We start from the raw sequence: 15631 nt of genomic DNA, 5'->3' as shown, positions 1-15631 counted from the left end.
TTTTTTAAAGATTTTCTTTATTTTTAGACAGAGGTGAAGGGAGGAGAAAGAGGAGAGAAATATCAATGTGTGGTTGCCTCTTGCACAACCCCTACTGGGAACCTGGCCTGCAGCCCAGGCATGTGCCCTGACTGGGAATTGAACCAGTGACCCTTTGGTTCGCAGGCCAGTGCTCAATCCACTGAGACACTCTAGCCAGGGCCCACTTGCTTTTAATTATTTAACTTTTCAGTCTATTTTCTTTCAATGATACTATTTCACATAAAGAGAAATAAGGAAACATTTCTTGAAATTTTCAACTGAGTACTAGTTAAGGTTTTAACATGAATCAAGTGGTGTGCAAATATTAGGAGCTGCTGCTTCTCTGTTGAATTATTTACCAGATGCGATTTGGCCACAGGCCTTTAAGTAGTCTCAGAAGTAAAGCCTCCTTAATTTTTATTTAGTAAAGCATAAAACAACAACTTCACCATGAAAAGCTAATGTAAAGGCAGGCAGACCTCCTGCCTGTTAACACGCGCACGTGGCAGTCCGGCCTCAGACAGACGCAGAGCTGAGGAGGCCGGCTCTGTGCTCCCATGCCCTGCCCTCTCATGCGGCTCCTCGTGTGTTCTCTGATCTCCACTGCAGCGGAAGATTTGGATCTTCTCAACGCCAGCTTTCAGGATGGCAGCAAAATCCTTTACACGTGGACTCCTGGCACTTTGCTGCACTACGGGAGAGCTGAGCTGAAGACCTCCGACCACAGGTTTCGAGTCTTGGTATTCCTCCTGGGGCTTGAAAGTTCTTTCCAAACGCGTCTTCGCGGAAGCACTCTAACGTGCCTCCCCTCCTTTGCGCCCTAAGGCCGGTGGTCGCGCTGATAGACATAGACATATTCGAGGTGGAAGCCGAGGAGAGGCAGAGCATTTACAAAGAAGTCGTCGCAGCCCAGGGCCCGCCGGACGGCACCGTGCTGGTCTCGGTGAGCAGCTCTGCGCCGGAACTCAGTTTTTTCGACGACACTCTGATTGACGAGCTGCTGCAGCAGTTTACAAATTTTGGTGAAGTAATTCTCATAAGGTGAGTAAAATGTTTATTATTCAAAAGCAGCTCCTGATTCATAAATCATACTTTATATATTAGAAATTACCTTATGTAGTGTTTGAGTAGTGTATGAAGATTTTTATTTCCAAACTATGGGAAAAACATACTATAGAAATGTTATTCAAAGAGCTCGTAGGTTTAAAACTGAATTCTCTACTTAGAGAATTTAAAGGTGAGTAGCAGGACTTCATGTGGACAACTGGTGATCAGAATGTGCACGTGTAGATGTGCTCTCTCAAGATCGCTGTGTAACGTAACAAGCAAGCCATGGCAGATGGACTATGCAATTACTACGTTATTATTTAAAGGAAAGTAAGAGTGAAGTGGAGTGATTTTCGCCCCTCCTCAGTTTAAGAAAGGCTGTGTTTTGAGTACTTTTAACTCATAAGCCAACTAACCTCACTAGCCGATGAACACTCCGGAACCATCCATTTCAGCTTGGTTTCCACCAGTGCCTTAACCGTCTGCCTTCTGCAGAACCCAGTGCCTCTTCCGTTGTCCAGAAAAGCATTCTCTTCCAAGAGGACAGCAGTTTTGGGAGATGGGATAGCATGTGTGCGCTCCACAGGGAGGAGACGCCACCAGGCCCCTCTCTGGTCTGTGCGTCTGCTGGTCTAGGTTTGCTCTGCAGGCGTTTGGTTCAGTGCTGGAAGAGCAGTAGCAAAGTGGGAGGCTCGAATCCTGGCTAACCTGGTTGGGAAGATGGGCGTGTGTGTGGTGTGGCCTTGCCTGGACCCACACACACCTGTTCCCAGGGCTGGGGGCCTCTTGCAGAGTAAGGGACAGGCCTGAGAAACCCGGAGCCTTTCAGACTGTGAATGAGCAAATGCAAAGGAAATTGTATTTAGACTTCCCTCAAATCTTTTGACAAAGATCTTACCCTAAAGCTTTACAATGAAACAAAAAGTTTCTAAAAATCTTAAGGCTTTAGGAAATACACAGTGAAATCTCCCAGTTGACAGATGATTGTAGGCTTTGCCAAGTAGAGAAATGCCAGCCACCAGGGGCATCATGCGGCCTGTGTGCGTGGGCAGCAAAGTACAGAGAAGTGTCCTTATGAGCAGATGGAACATATTGCACGGAGCTGGAAGAATCCGGAGTGTACAAGGGGAGGGGAGTCCAGTGCGGGAAAAGGACTCCTCTGTCCCTAAAGACCGTGACATTGACTTGGAGCCAGGAGCTACCCCCTCAGTGCTTGTCATCCTTAGAAAAAGTATTGGTAACCAAACAAGGCATCAGCCCAATGTAAAGCCATGGGGTGCCCCCCACCGGGGATGTGCTGGGTGTTGCTCCTGCAGGCAGCCGAGTTGGAGAAGAAAAAGCGGACGGTGAAAGTACACCGGGAGAGGACTCCGGTCACTGTAAGACTAAACCGTCACCTTTTGGTGTGGAATAGGACAACCACCAAGGGGTGACCAAAGTGGAAACTCCCTGCCTGTAAAGGAGAAGCTCCCTGGAGATGTCAGTGGGATGAAGTTAGATGCACGGAGGTGCTTATCCTGATGCGGGGAGGCGAGGGCTCTCGAAGCATCTACCCTAATGAGTGACAAGGGGAAGCACGTATAGCTTCTAAAGGGATCTACAGAGAGCCATGGATACACCAGAACTGATGATGGACCAAGAAGTCAGCCCCGCCCTGTGACCACAGATGCTCTGGGACCACCGCAGAGGACACAGAGTACCGGGCAGGGTGGGGGGGGGGGTGGCTGTGCAGCCTCCCAGTCCGAGAGAGAACCCTCCACTGTCCGCAGGCCGGAAAAAGCCCCCTTCAGAGTGTTTAGGTGGGGATGATGTCTGTTTGCCTCTGCCATGACAGCGTCCTGCAGCTTCCTCGCTTGGCGCCAGAGAAATCGGCGTGTTTGAGTGGTTGCAGAAGTCGGGCCCAGGCCTGTGGTTTACACCAACGCATGAAGCGTTGGTGCCGCTTTTGTTTTTGGCCTTTCCTCTTAATCTGCACAGCTCATGCTTCCGAAGCCCAGGTTGAGAGTCAGTGTGTGCAGGTGTGTGTGTGTGTGTACACCTATACTTGTGTTTCTCTCTGTTATGTGAAAAGTCTGCAGATCTCTGCCCATGATGCACGCAGTTGGGAGTGTTTCGACCGATGAGGTGGTTTCTGCAGACAAGACTAATGATGTTGTTTTAGTCTTCCGTGTGGCGACATCATTGCACGTCAGTGACCGTCGTCGTCAGAATTTATCCTGATGTCCTTGCTGTTTTCTGCACTTGGGATTTCTTCTTTCAAGACTGCAGACCCAGAGTCACAGCAAAGGCCACTGCAGTCCCAAGACAGGACACAGACCCTGACCCAGGGCTCCTGAGGGGCCCTGGACCGGTGGGCTCGAATGAGCCCCCCGTGTTCTTTCTTGGTCAGAGGAAGTGGCTTCAGGGGCGTAGCTGCGACAGCAGAAGTGCACAGCGCTGGGCAGGGGGTTCGGAGACCTGGGTCTCAGTCCTGTAGCTCATTTGCCTTGTAAGGTCACTTTGAACAAGCCATTTAAGCTCTGGCCTTTTTTGCCCCTTGTCAGTGACATGGAGGGCTGGACGTGCAGGGATCATAAACGGAGACCCACCCTCAGGCCCCTGTCTGCTGGGTTAGGATGGCACTTATTGGAAGGACATCCAGTTGGAAGCTTCGGGGAAAGGCGCCCTCTCCAGGCCACTCCCTGCTTTGCTGTTCTCTCAAGCGTTTTTCTTCTGGCCTCCAAGGGCCCGTCACTGGGCTGCAGAAGTCTAAGGTGTAAACTATGTTCCGTGACTGTTTGTGTTTCTCTTTCTTGAAGGTTTGTAGAAGATAAAATGTGGGTTACGTTTTTGGAGGGAAGCTCTGCCTTGGGTGTCCTAAGCCTGAATGGTAAAGAGGTGGGTAGCATTTGTTGACTAAATTCTCCTGTAGTGAACGGTGTCTGAGGGTCATGTTTTTATAAACAGCAGCCAGACTATCTAAATGTAATTCCAGAGCCGGGGGGAAGACCTTGTGGAGAACTGGAATATTCATTATTTAGACTAGGCTGCTGACTAACTCAGGAGTATTTTGGCCCCTCCCTAGAGATACTAACCATTGATATAGGTTAAGAAGAAAACATGTTTACCACCTAATTTGATTTTAATTACTTTTATATAAAAAAATTTAAATTCATGACTGGGATAGATATTCTAGCTCATCTATATAGTAGATGAGTTTTATCAAATGTAGAAAATGCTTTTTTTTACAAAAACACAAGGAAGGAAGGTACTCATTATTCCTAGGAATGCGTTTTTGGCTTGGATAGAGGTGCCCAGGGACCTTTTTCAAGCATAGGTAGAATAACTCCCATAGAGAACGTGGTCCAGGATATTGTAATGACTGTGTCCAGTGGGTGCTGGACGTGCCCAGGGGCCGCTTTGTAAGGTGCGAGTGTGTCTGGTCACTGTGTGATGCGCCCGGGACCCCTGGAATATAGTGTTGAACGGCAGCTGTGATTGAAAAATTACAAATTAAAACGAATAATCCCCATAGATAATAAATCCATTCCATTGAAGCATTTTAGAAATCATTGATTAGTGGAGATATTCCTGACCTGTGATTTGAAATGTCATTGGTGGGGGACATTTATGTCAGTGGCCTAGGATCGTTATACTTCTGTAAAGTGCTGTGTCTCGATTTTTTCTGAGTGCTTCTGGACAAACCCTAAATGTCTAAGCACATGGTCCCTCGACAGGGTGGGCGAGAACCCAGCCTGGTATCTCCAGTGCAGCCAGCTCCGCGAGGGCTTCCCTGCGCTTCCTTGCGGTCACTTTACCTCCACTTCCTTGGAGAAAAGAATTTCCACACATATTTTGCTTTTGAAATAGGTTTTGTAGTATCTTGTTTGTTTTTCTCGAATGTAATCATAATATACTCATGCAACAGTAATTCGAGAAGTACAGAACAGTGTAAGGAAGGAAATAATAAGGACCACTTGTGAACCTACCATTACGAAATGATCTTTCTCAGCCTTCATGTGTACACTACATATTTCTGTTAGAACAAGTAGCATCACATATACACGTACTAACACAGATGAAACGCATGCACACACACCCCCCCCAAACACGCATGGGCTCATGTTGTGCGTGCTGTTTCTCACGGCCTCCTTTATTCGAGACTGTATCATGGACATCTTTCTAGATGAACAAATATGCCACTGTTAATGCAGCTTTAGTTTTGTTCTGTGGATAAATACCCAACTCCTACTAATAGATTGTTTCCAACTTTTTTTTTTTTAAGATTTTATTTATTTATTTTAGACAGGAGAAGGAAGGGAGAAAGAGAAGGAGAAACACATCAATGTGTGGTTGCCTCCTGCACGCCCCCTACTGGGGGCCTGACCTGGCCCGCAGCCTAGGCCTGTGCCCTGACTGGGAATTGAACCAGTGACCCTTTGGTTCCCAGGCCGGTGCTCAATCCACTGAGCCACACCAGCCAGGGCAGCATGTTTCCAACTTGTAATTATGAGAGCCAGCATGCTAGGGAAGCCGCGTGTGCACTGGGAGCTTGGTGCCTATCCCGTCGTTCCTCGGGATGGCATCCTTGGTGCAGACGTGCAGTGTCAGAGGGCACAGCAAGTGTTGGTGCCCATTGTTGGATTGCTCTGCAGAAAGGAGGTATCTAGTTGCCTTATGCCTCGGACCACCCACGACCCAACATCCTTCTCAGTCCTATTTGACTTGGATACAGTCTGAAAACCCAGAGGGAGTGCGTCACTTCCATGTGAAGAGTGCGCGTGCTGGTTTCTCTTTTTAATTTCTGGGCCTGCGCCTCTCTGATGAGCTGCTGGTGTCTTCAGCCGTTCTTCCGCGGGGCGCATGCTTGGAAGCCCACTTGACGGGACAGGTGCTCCCCCTTCCCTCGTGCACTGCAGAGACTCCTCCCAACGGCCATGTGCCTGTTATGTCGCCACCGTGTGGGAATGACTGGTTCTTAAATGTCACTCCAGCTTTGGTCTCCGAAAAGGCCTTCCCTCATCCCTAGACGACAGTTCAGAGCAGCTCCTCAGTAGGCAGTGCTGGCCAGCTGTGATTCCCTTTCTGGGTTTCTCTTTTGTCTCTCCCCGGTAACCTAATTTTCCTTTGTTTTACATTATTTTTACTGTATTTTCTCCATTGCCATTTATCCCTGGTACCCTCTCCCACCTCTACCCACCCCACCCCCACAGTCCCCACAACTGTTGGTGCACCCACAGTTCTTTCTTTTTTCCCCTTTTTCTCGATCGCTCCCCCCCTCCCCCACTGAGCTGTCAGTCTGCTAATTCTCCTTGTTTTGTTTTTTCTGTTTGTTTTTAGCTCTGTCCCTCGCCCTCACGTCTACAGCACTGTCATACTCGTAGAAAGTGTCTGCAGCTGGCTCCCTTAAAGGGCTGTCACAGTTCTGTAAAGTTACGTTTGTGGGAAGTATATAGAGTGTACTCTGTCCTTTTGAAGCAGCTACGTTGAATTGAGTCTAGCTAAATGAAGCCCGTATAACCAAGGCAGTCACTTTATTCCCAGACAGTTAATTTTCACACCAATGTGTCTTCATTTTCTGTCTCTTTTACTCAACTAGTTACTGGGCCGGACTGTAAGCATTACTTTAAAAAGCCCTGACTGGATCAAAACCCTGGAAGAAGAAATGAGTTTAGAGAAAACCAGCGTCCCGTTGCCGTCGTCCACCAGCTCCACCCTGCTGGGAGAGGACGCGGAGGTCGCGGCCGACTTCGACATGGAAGGTGTGCTTGCCGAGCCCGCTCTCTTGTCCCCTTCCCCTCGGTCCCCAGGGTTCCCTGGTCTTTCTGCCTGTTATACACGTAGCAACATTAGATTTTGTTTTGCATTGTACCTAGACTTCAGATGTATTAGCCACTCTGCCGTTTGAAGGTTAAGATCCTTCCCAATGTTAGTTTATATTGGTAGGTGAAGTGAGAACAGGGCGCAACTGTCCTTTGAATTAAATAGCACGGAAGGAGGCGGCTAGTGACATTCACAGAAGCCACTCAGCGGAGCGAGGGAGCCAGATGGTGGTGAACTGAGGTGTGGATGGAGGTGTGGAAGCAGGGCAAGTCTGTCGACAATTCTTTAAAGAAGTTTGGCTCAGAAGGAGGTGGGGCACAGAGCCCATTTGTTCCACCCACAGGAGTGGGAGTGCCAGCTGCGAGGTCAGACCACAGCCCAGTGCAGGCTGCGGCAGGGGTGCCACCTTAAGACTGGTCTTTCCTCTGGGAGGGGTGTGGACCAGCGCGTCTGCAGGAATGGGGCAGCCCAAGTCTCCGAGGGGTCGGGAGGTTTGAGAGACCACTCCTGGGCAGGAGTGGCCCAGTGCTCTTGGGGCCCGGCTGCAGCTGGGAACCACAGGTGGCATAGGACTGCCGTCAGTGGGTCACGTGGTTTCTCTAGCAGAGCCTCCCCACAGCCCACCTGCAGTTGGGAGAGCTGAGACGGTGGCCTTGACTCAAGAGTGACACAGGGTGACGGGAGAGGAGCACAGCACAGGCGTGGTGGAGGGACAGGGCCAGGGCTCTGAGGACAGGTGCGGAGAGGCAGACTGGGCCACGGCCAGTGTTCGAGAGTCGCAGGGGAAGTCACCAGGAGAGAGAGCCCCAGAGACTGAAACCAGGAGGTGGTGGCCTTTCTCAACTCAGAGGGAGTGCAGGGCGGGGCAGGGTTGGAGGTAAGGCTATGATCTGGCAGTTCCGGTTGTTGGGGAGTGGTGCCTGTGGCTCCGGTGTCACCCAGTAAGATGCCACTTACTGTCTTGCTCTCTGGTTCATCCTCGGTGAGTGGGTTCGGTTTGGAGCAAGGACGGAGGTTGGAGAATACGCCAGCATGGGGAGGTGGAGGGTGTTAAGTGAGCTCCTGACGGCACAGCCCCAAAGAAATAGGCCTTTTTCTTTGTCCCTGAAGATTCGTGCTTGGAATTCAAATTAGGTCCCAAGGGGACAGGCACCCTGGCCCCACCTTCCAGCCCCGAGGTCCAAGGTCCGGAGAGGTGAGGAGACCTCAGGGAGAACCAGCGCTCAGTTAGAGCAGAGACTCGAGCAGAGACGGGCTGTGGTGGGCAGGGTCAGGGCCCAGGGAGGGGTAGCACGGAGGCTTCGAGGCTTCGGGAGGGTGTGAGCCCGGTGGGTGGAGAGGGGGGGCAGTGCCCCAGAGTGACAGGAAGCAGCCGGGTGCCCAGTGGAGTGCAGAGCGCCCTGTGTCCCCTGTGCGGGCTGTCACTGCGGCCTCCTGCTGCCCTGGGACTGGAGAGTGTCTTCAGTCACGTTTCTTGCGGGAGCCTGGGCTCTGACTCGAGGTCTCTGCACATGCATTTTTCTATGCTGCCTGCTCAACCTGGGCGTGTTTTCAGAGCACTCGTATGAACGCCTGTGTTTTGTGTTTAACCCCTTCAAACTGGATTGGTGGGAGACCCTCTGAGAAAGTTTAAAAGGGCGGTAACCCGTGTCACCTTGCGTCTCCTCAGGTGATGTCGATGACTACAGTGCGGAAGTGGAGGAGCTTCTTCCCCAGCACCTCCAGCCATCCTCCGGGCCCGGCCTCGGCACGTCCCCCAGCTCTTCGCCCCGCACCAGCCCCTGCCAGTCGCCTACAATAGCAGAGGGCCCTGTTCCCTCCCTTCCCATACGGCCAAGCCGGGCGCCGTCCAGAGCTCCCGGACAGCCAGCTCCACAGGGTGTGTACGGTGTTTACGGCTGTGTGTGTGCCTTCCCTGTGTGTGACACCCGGCGGTCAGGCCTCCGGTGCCTTCGGACGCCTGTGCAGGGCCGTCTCTGGCTAACTTCCGTTCCCGTGTGCCAGAGTGGGCTGTGGGCTCATGCGTGTGGAACAGGGAGCTTTGCAGGTGGTGAGCCCTCCGTGGAAATGAACTCACCCCACTTCCCTGCCTTGGCCTCTCCCTTCATGCTATCCTGAGGGGTCGGGCGTCCCTTCTCATTACTGATGGTTTTCTGCTGCTACACTCAGGAGCCGCGCCTTTCGGGCTCCGCTATGCACCTGTGCATTGCCTCTGTTATCGTAGAGCACGAGGAGTGACAGAACAAATTTTTTAATTGAAATTGTAAGTCATTACTCCCCCCACATTGGAAGATTTGTCTTTAGAAGCTGTTTCTATCACATGAATAAGTCACTATTCTGTTCCAACCAACATCTTCAGAAATATCTTCTATTTCATAAATGTCTCAAGTTCTCCCATACTACTCTTAGAGGGTGGCTTCGTTACATAAACTCAAGATAAGCTGAGGTATAGAGATTAACTAAACAGATAGAGACCCCTTCCTCTTTTTCTCTCTGCGGGTCTCATCACAGGGCCACTCAGTGAGTCACCTTCGGCCCCTGAGGCCCAGGGAGCAAGTCTATACCCAGCCAGCACTGTTGTGTGCAGAGACAAAGGGTCACATATTGGCAGAACTGCTTATGTCATTGACACGAAAACTGCGTGTCATTTTGCTACAGTACAAATCGAGAAAATTAGCAGAACAGAGACTTAACCACACATACGTAGAAAGCACCATCCCTCTGCGCTCTCACCCACGTGGAAGCTGATCTTCTCACCCCAAGTACTTTTCTAGGTTCTCCAGTTGACACGCAGCCGCAGCAGAAAGATGCTCCGCAGGTCTTGGAGCCCAAGCGGCCGCCTCCGCCCCGCCCCACGGCGCCACCTGCACGGCCAGCGCCCCCGCAGAGACCACCTCCGCCTTCAGGTAGGTAACAGGTGTTCTGTCCACCTCCTCTCCCAAGAACCCTCCTCCACGTGGCGACAAGTGCTTGGCATGCTCTGCATCTCTAGCTTCTAGATTTTACTGTCTTTCTATGGTTGCTACTTCTCAGCTTTTCTCTGCAGAACGTGGTAGGCGCAGCTGCAGGTAAAGAATGTTTCCCGCTGCCTTTCCGTGATCTCTTTCCAGAGCTGCCTCCTTACAAGGGTGCTGCAAATGCTATATTGCTTCTGCTGACTGGTGTCTTCGTCCTGACTTCTGTTAACTGTGTACTGAGGCCTAAAGAACACACATGTACTTGTTTACTATAAAGTTTTACACATTTGTTTAAACCGTCTTCAGATAAATGTGTTGTTACTTCAATTATTAGAAGCATGCAGTAGTAGCTTCACTCGTAGATTCAATAGTAGCTTTTTTGTAATAATACCAGGATACTCCTACAGAGTTCCCACGCGGTATCTGACATCTGTGATGACTGCTGTGGTAACTCTTTGGCATTCTGATTCTTTCTTGTCGTTTCCTCTCTGCTGCGAATGCTCTTACGGACCCTCAGGGGCTAGGAGCCCCGCACCCGCTAGGAAAGAATTTGGAGGTAACCGTTTATGTTTGTTGTAACTCGCGCATCCTGGTCCATTGATGTTGTGGAGTCCGGTCCCTGTAACTCAAAGACATTTTAGGCTTATTTGATAAAAATCAAAGTGAATGGCATTTATATTTTTAGTAGCTCCAACCTTCCATTCTGTTCCTGCTAAGTAAAAGCCTAGAGTTTGGTCTTATTAGCGAATGGAACTAGCAAAGACTCCCATTTCCCTGGCAGACACAGCTGGCTCACCATCCAGACCTGGTATACTTCCCTTGGTAAATGGAGTCAGCTTGGTTGCAAAGACTTAATTCCCCACAAGCATATTGATTTTGGAAGGGACTCTGGCACAGTGACTGTCCCAAGTACTCACTGGGTGGTGCTCTGTGCCCAGCAGTGCCTCGGTCCCGGAGCACTGCACCTGCGGTGGAGACAGGCTGTCCCCGGTGCTGCTCACAGTGGCGGTAGTGGTCGGAATGGCGTCAGGCTGGCCGCAGAGCCCCATTTTCCTAAATACAGGAGCAGGTTTGTTGTTGTAATGCGGGTATCTCCACGAGCAAACGGATCACTTGTTTGAAGGGTAGTTTGTTTCTGTGGAAGCGCAGAAAGCGCAGCAGAGGCGTGTGTTTGATGGCTGCGCCCTCTCCACGCCGCAGCTCCTGCAGCTCTCTGCTGGGCGGGCTTGCCCAGCCTTGCGGGAACCTCGCTTTCTCCTGTTTCAGACCCTGCTTTTGTTTCTGGGTTCTCGGTACTTCTCTTTCTCTTGTCCTTTCAGTAGGAGAACAACTAGTAGAAAATAAATTTTTTAATGAATTTGTGAAAAGTTACATCACATTAGTAACTCTGTGACTTACTTAGAAATATGATTTAATTTTTTAAAATTGCCTGTCTTTATAATTCCTTTCTAGTCAGTATTTGAGGCATGTTTGTTCTTTTACCCTGTGAACCAGTAACTCCTTTAAGACAGTAAGCTTTGAGAAACTCATTATAGTGCTTTTTGAGTCTTTAAAAAGAATGCAGCAAAACTAACTTCTGAGAGACTAATACAGTCTCATAGAAATTTAAAATGAAATTCAGACTATTATTTTCCTTTTCGGCTGTCAAGTGTCGGAGCTCTTACTGGAGATGTAGCTCTGAACAGAAGGAGTACCCAGCCCCCGAAGGCCAGGCTGTCCTCAGTCGGTTTTTACATGCCCCCCCCCACGCTGTCCTCCCCATTGTGGAGGGGCGGGGCCACCTCTTCCTGCCCCTCTCTTTGAGGAGAGTGGGGGGCGGCTAAAGTCCCGTTGGCTCATACTGATACATTTGAAGAAACTTAAAGTAGAGTAAACTCACTTTCCGGCAAAAGTGAGTTTCATGTGGAAATTGTCGTGGTGCCTGCCTGGCACCACCTGCTGCAGGCCCCGAACACTGTGGGCTTCTGTTCTCTCTCCAAAAGGTGCTGGAGCCCCTCCCAGCCCCAGGGCCGCTAGGCGGGAGATGGAAGGTAACAGCCTTGTGCGTGGTCGCCCTGGTGTTTAAAGGCCTACTGACCCTTTTCTTGGTCCAGCCGTACCCTGCCCTCCCTCCTGTGTGCACCCGTAACCTTGTCTTCTCCCCTTTTCATCCTGCGTTGTGGGTGTCCATTCAGTCTCCCTGCAAGTCTTGTGTTGTTTTATGCTGTTTTGCATGTATTTCATATATACTTAGGATGTGAGATGACTGTACTATGTTATTTTAAGAAAAATACATTAAAGATCCTTTTCAGAATCAAATATTTAGAAATGTACTGTACTAACTCTGAAGCTCTAATAATTATAAATAAGCCCTATTAACTCAGATCCAAGAATATTTATTTGTGAATGATTTCAGAGACCATAAATACCTTTGTATGTGATAATGCTGGATAAGTTTGCTTCAAGGACCATTAAGACTAGGAGCCACGCACTAAGACGACAGTCGTTAGAGGCTGATGTGTATTCCACGTTGGCAACCGCACTTGAGTTTCCTTTCAAAAAGAGTGAATCTGAGAAGCTGCATTTACCAGTCCCCCGCTCCTCCATTACACCCTTTGCCCACCTTTGTAAGGCCTGCGACCCGCACGTTAACACTGTCTTCCTTCAGTAAGTGTTTAGCGATCAGCCACGCCTGTCTTCTGCCTCGGCCCTGGGACTTGGTGACGAAAGCCCCAAAGAGCTCATCCCAGGGTCCCTTCATCCCCCTTGGCAGGCACAGCGGAAGCCCCAGAGCCTTGTGATCAGGAGCCTCTGTGTGACGTGGTAAACGCCACCGCGTGCTCAGGGGCAGCGGGCCACGTCTGTGACATCCCCGTGAGCTGACCATTTGTTTTCAAGGCGCACAGGGGAGAGGTCTTGTTGGGAAAGTCAGCTTAAAAATGACCTGTGAGAGACGCATCAGGCTGAGGGCTAGCTGGTCTCCCACAAACGTCCAGGTGTCCAGAGTTTTCTGTCTTTGGGGATGTTTCACCCAGGACTGAGCCTCCCCTGACTGTCACCCAAAGCAAAGTCCTTTGCTCCTACCTCAGGCTCCATTTGTGCTGCTGATGAGACAGAAGAGCCACCCGGTGTTGTACAATGTTGCTGTGTTGTTCACTTGTGACTAATTATTTTTCTTTCCTGCTTCAAAGCACCCAAAAGCCCGGGAACGACACGGAAAGATAATATAGGTAAAAGCACTTAAACTGAGCTCCTCCCCTTAGCACTGACCTGTGACTAGCGGACACTCGGGGTGGGAGCACACGGCCTCTCGTGTAAAAACCCTGACTGACTGGTGTGGTCTCTGCTCCAGGACACAGCCAGCCTTCGCCCTCCGCAGCACTCGCAGGCCCGGCGCCTGCTGGACTCGGCGCCGCCAGACCGGTAGGCAGCCCCAGCCCGGGAGCGGCAGGCCTGGGGTCCGGGGCCCAGCTCACTGCCAGTCAAATGTGTTACCCTGGAGAAAGCAAGGGACTGTCAGGGCCTCTACGTCTGTGAGGGGAGATGGACTCGGGCAGCTTTTTATCCTGTTTTCTGAGTAGCTAATGAGGACATGAAGTCCTCCTTCAATAAGAAGGATTTTAAAATGAGGTTTCTAGAGGAAGATGTATGAGATTGTGGTTCCTGAAACTGGTCTCACGGCGTCGGAGGTTGGGGTGCAGAGGGGCTCAGGGTTCCTGCATGTTCACCCTGTTCATGCTCACACACGCGGTAGCCAGTACTCCCCCGGGTGGAAATGGTCTCAAGGGTGTCAGTCACATAGAAAAAAGGCAGAGGGGACCGGGGATCAGTCATCAGTGACTCAGGCTACTCTGGTGGCCCTGCGACCACCAGAGGCCTCTGCTGAAGGGTGGGAGCCGGGCCCGGTTACCATCGAAGAAATGAGCAGACTGCACCCCCTGAAACTACTGCTGAAGTCTAGTAAGTCATTCTCCTGAAATTTCCGAGGGAGAAACGTTTGTCTTCTCTCTCATTGCTGTATTTAACACCCACTGAAAGGGCCTTCTCCACGCGCAGCCTCACACTAGTGCTGTGGAGTATCCCTAAAGCTACCTAGTCCCCACTCCCGTTTTCGGAAGGACGGGAATTGCTCCTCACTGGCTCCATCTCGCTTCCCATGGTGCTTTTCTAGACGGCATCACTCTTGGAGCAGGGAAGGGGAGGCAGGGTCTGTGCGACAGCACTCGTCATGTGTGCGTGCCGTGAGGGGTGTCGGGGCTTCAGAGCCTTTGACACACGTGTGAAAGCAGACAGTATGGTTTTCTCCAGGGCGGCTTCCAGGGTCTGCAGTTCACCGGGTTGGGTTAGTCATTCGAGAGTCCTTGCTCCTGTGCTGAAAAACAAAGTCCACGTGTGGGTTTTGTGACCCTCTTAGCTACTCAGTGTCCACGCCTCTCTGGGTTTCTGCATCTGCTGCAAACGTGGCCGCCCAGCCCAAGGTGGCAGGCACGGCCCTGCGGCCCGTCACGCCTGCGTTTGGGCCCTGGCCTTTGCCCTGGCTTTGTGGCCTGGACAAGTTGTACCCATGCCTGCGTCGCACTGCAGATAGAGATGATAAAATAGCAGCGGCCTCTGAGGGATGGTTTGGAGATGAGATGCCTGCACAGCAGCCTAACTGACATGGTGCCTGGCACACAGTACCCAGTGCAAAGTGAAGAGGAAGGTTCTAGAGCTTATGGGTGGCTATAAGTAGAAAGCAATTAGCATAACGAGATGGGAAAATACCAGAGGGGGTGGAATGAGATGCAGGAGTGAATACTGTCACAAGCTCTTACCTACTGGAAGTAAGTGGCTGTCTGAGATGGCATGCTTCCTTCCCATGCAGACAATCCCGCCCCGAGCCGGAGTGATCAGCGCCCCGCAGAGCCACGCCCGGGCAGCTGCCGGGAAGCCGTCTCCGGAGAGCCAGAGCAGACCCTCGGAGGGCCTGAGAGGTAGACTCCACACGGGAAGTGCTGGCGCTAGACCCCAAGCCTCCTGGAAGCTCTCTAAAGAGGTGTTCAAACATGGTTTCCCAGAAAAACCTAATATCTGAAAATGACTTTTCAGGTCCAGCTCTTCCTGAACCACTGAGGCCCCAGGCTGCCCCGCCTGCGCAGCCCTCTCTGCCTGCACCTGTTTCAAAGATGCAGGAGCCCCTCGTCCCCACGGCTGCACCTCTGCCGCAGGCTGCGCCCCAGCCCGGCTTGGAGACCCCACCACAGCCGCCGCCCCGGAGCAGGTCCTCCCACGGCTTGCCCTCAGACGCCCCGCCCCAGCCGCAGGTGAGTCCTTTGGCAGGGTCTTCGAACGCACTCACCTTATCCTAAGCTTTCATAAGACAGAAACGGATATTTGACTTAATTTTCTCTTTATGTTTTCTTTTTGGTAGTAAGAGCATCACAAGATATGACTTCAGCAGATGAGCGTCATTTGACATGTCAGACTAGTCACATGACAAACCCATGTTTGAGGGTTTAGCTTTCTTTTTCAACCTGTTGCTTAGATCAGGGATTCTCAGAGAGCCCACGCGAGGGTTCTTCTGGGACCCCCTGAGCGGCCTGTTAACTCCGGAAGTCTTTGTTTGGGTCGTGAGTGCATTAGGGTGAACGGCAGTGGTTGGTTTTTCCTCTTGCTTTTGCTCACACCGAATGACTGGGTTTGGGCTTTCCCTTCCTGGAGAGAGAGGCAGTCCGACCACTCCTGACCATCGGCCGGGCGGTCCCTTTCCCACAGGCAGAGTAACCCTCCCTCCGGATGGGAGCTGCTCCGGGCTCCCCAGGGGTCTCAGACTGCCTCTCACTGTT

The 15631-nt window shown here is 51.2% G+C and overlaps 1 protein-coding gene across 13 annotated transcripts in view; it reads left to right on the top strand.

Moving 5' to 3' along the window:
• The window catches only part of SYNJ1 (synaptojanin 1), a 72621-nt gene that overhangs the window by 48267 nt on the left and 8723 nt on the right, over nucleotides 1–15631 (top strand). For 8 of the 13 annotated variants that reach the window (XM_053916724.1, XM_053916727.1, XM_053916708.1 and 5 more), the window contains 12 exons: nucleotides 631–748; nucleotides 847–1062; nucleotides 3867–3945; nucleotides 6647–6809; nucleotides 8540–8749; nucleotides 9645–9776; nucleotides 10345–10383; nucleotides 11810–11857; nucleotides 12998–13036; nucleotides 13159–13229; nucleotides 14671–14779; nucleotides 14895–15109. In XM_053916724.1, the coding sequence (XP_053772699.1) occupies nucleotides 631–748; nucleotides 847–1062; nucleotides 3867–3945; nucleotides 6647–6809; nucleotides 8540–8749; nucleotides 9645–9776; nucleotides 10345–10383; nucleotides 11810–11857; nucleotides 12998–13036; nucleotides 13159–13229; nucleotides 14671–14779; nucleotides 14895–15109 (1439 nt within the window). The remainder of the gene's footprint in view (nucleotides 1–630; nucleotides 749–846; nucleotides 1063–3866; nucleotides 3946–6646; nucleotides 6810–8539; nucleotides 8750–9644; nucleotides 9777–10344; nucleotides 10384–11809; nucleotides 11858–12997; nucleotides 13037–13158; nucleotides 13230–14670; nucleotides 14780–14894; nucleotides 15110–15631) is intronic. The other 5 variants (XM_053916730.1, XM_053916729.1, XM_053916740.1 and 2 more) reach the window with 3 other exon arrangements.

Source organism: Desmodus rotundus, chromosome 2, assembly GCF_022682495.2.
Source record: "Desmodus rotundus isolate HL8 chromosome 2, HLdesRot8A.1, whole genome shotgun sequence".
Classification (NCBI taxonomy): Eukaryota; Metazoa; Chordata; class Mammalia; order Chiroptera; family Phyllostomidae; genus Desmodus; species Desmodus rotundus.
This window is presented reverse-complemented; position numbering and strand designations above follow the sequence as displayed.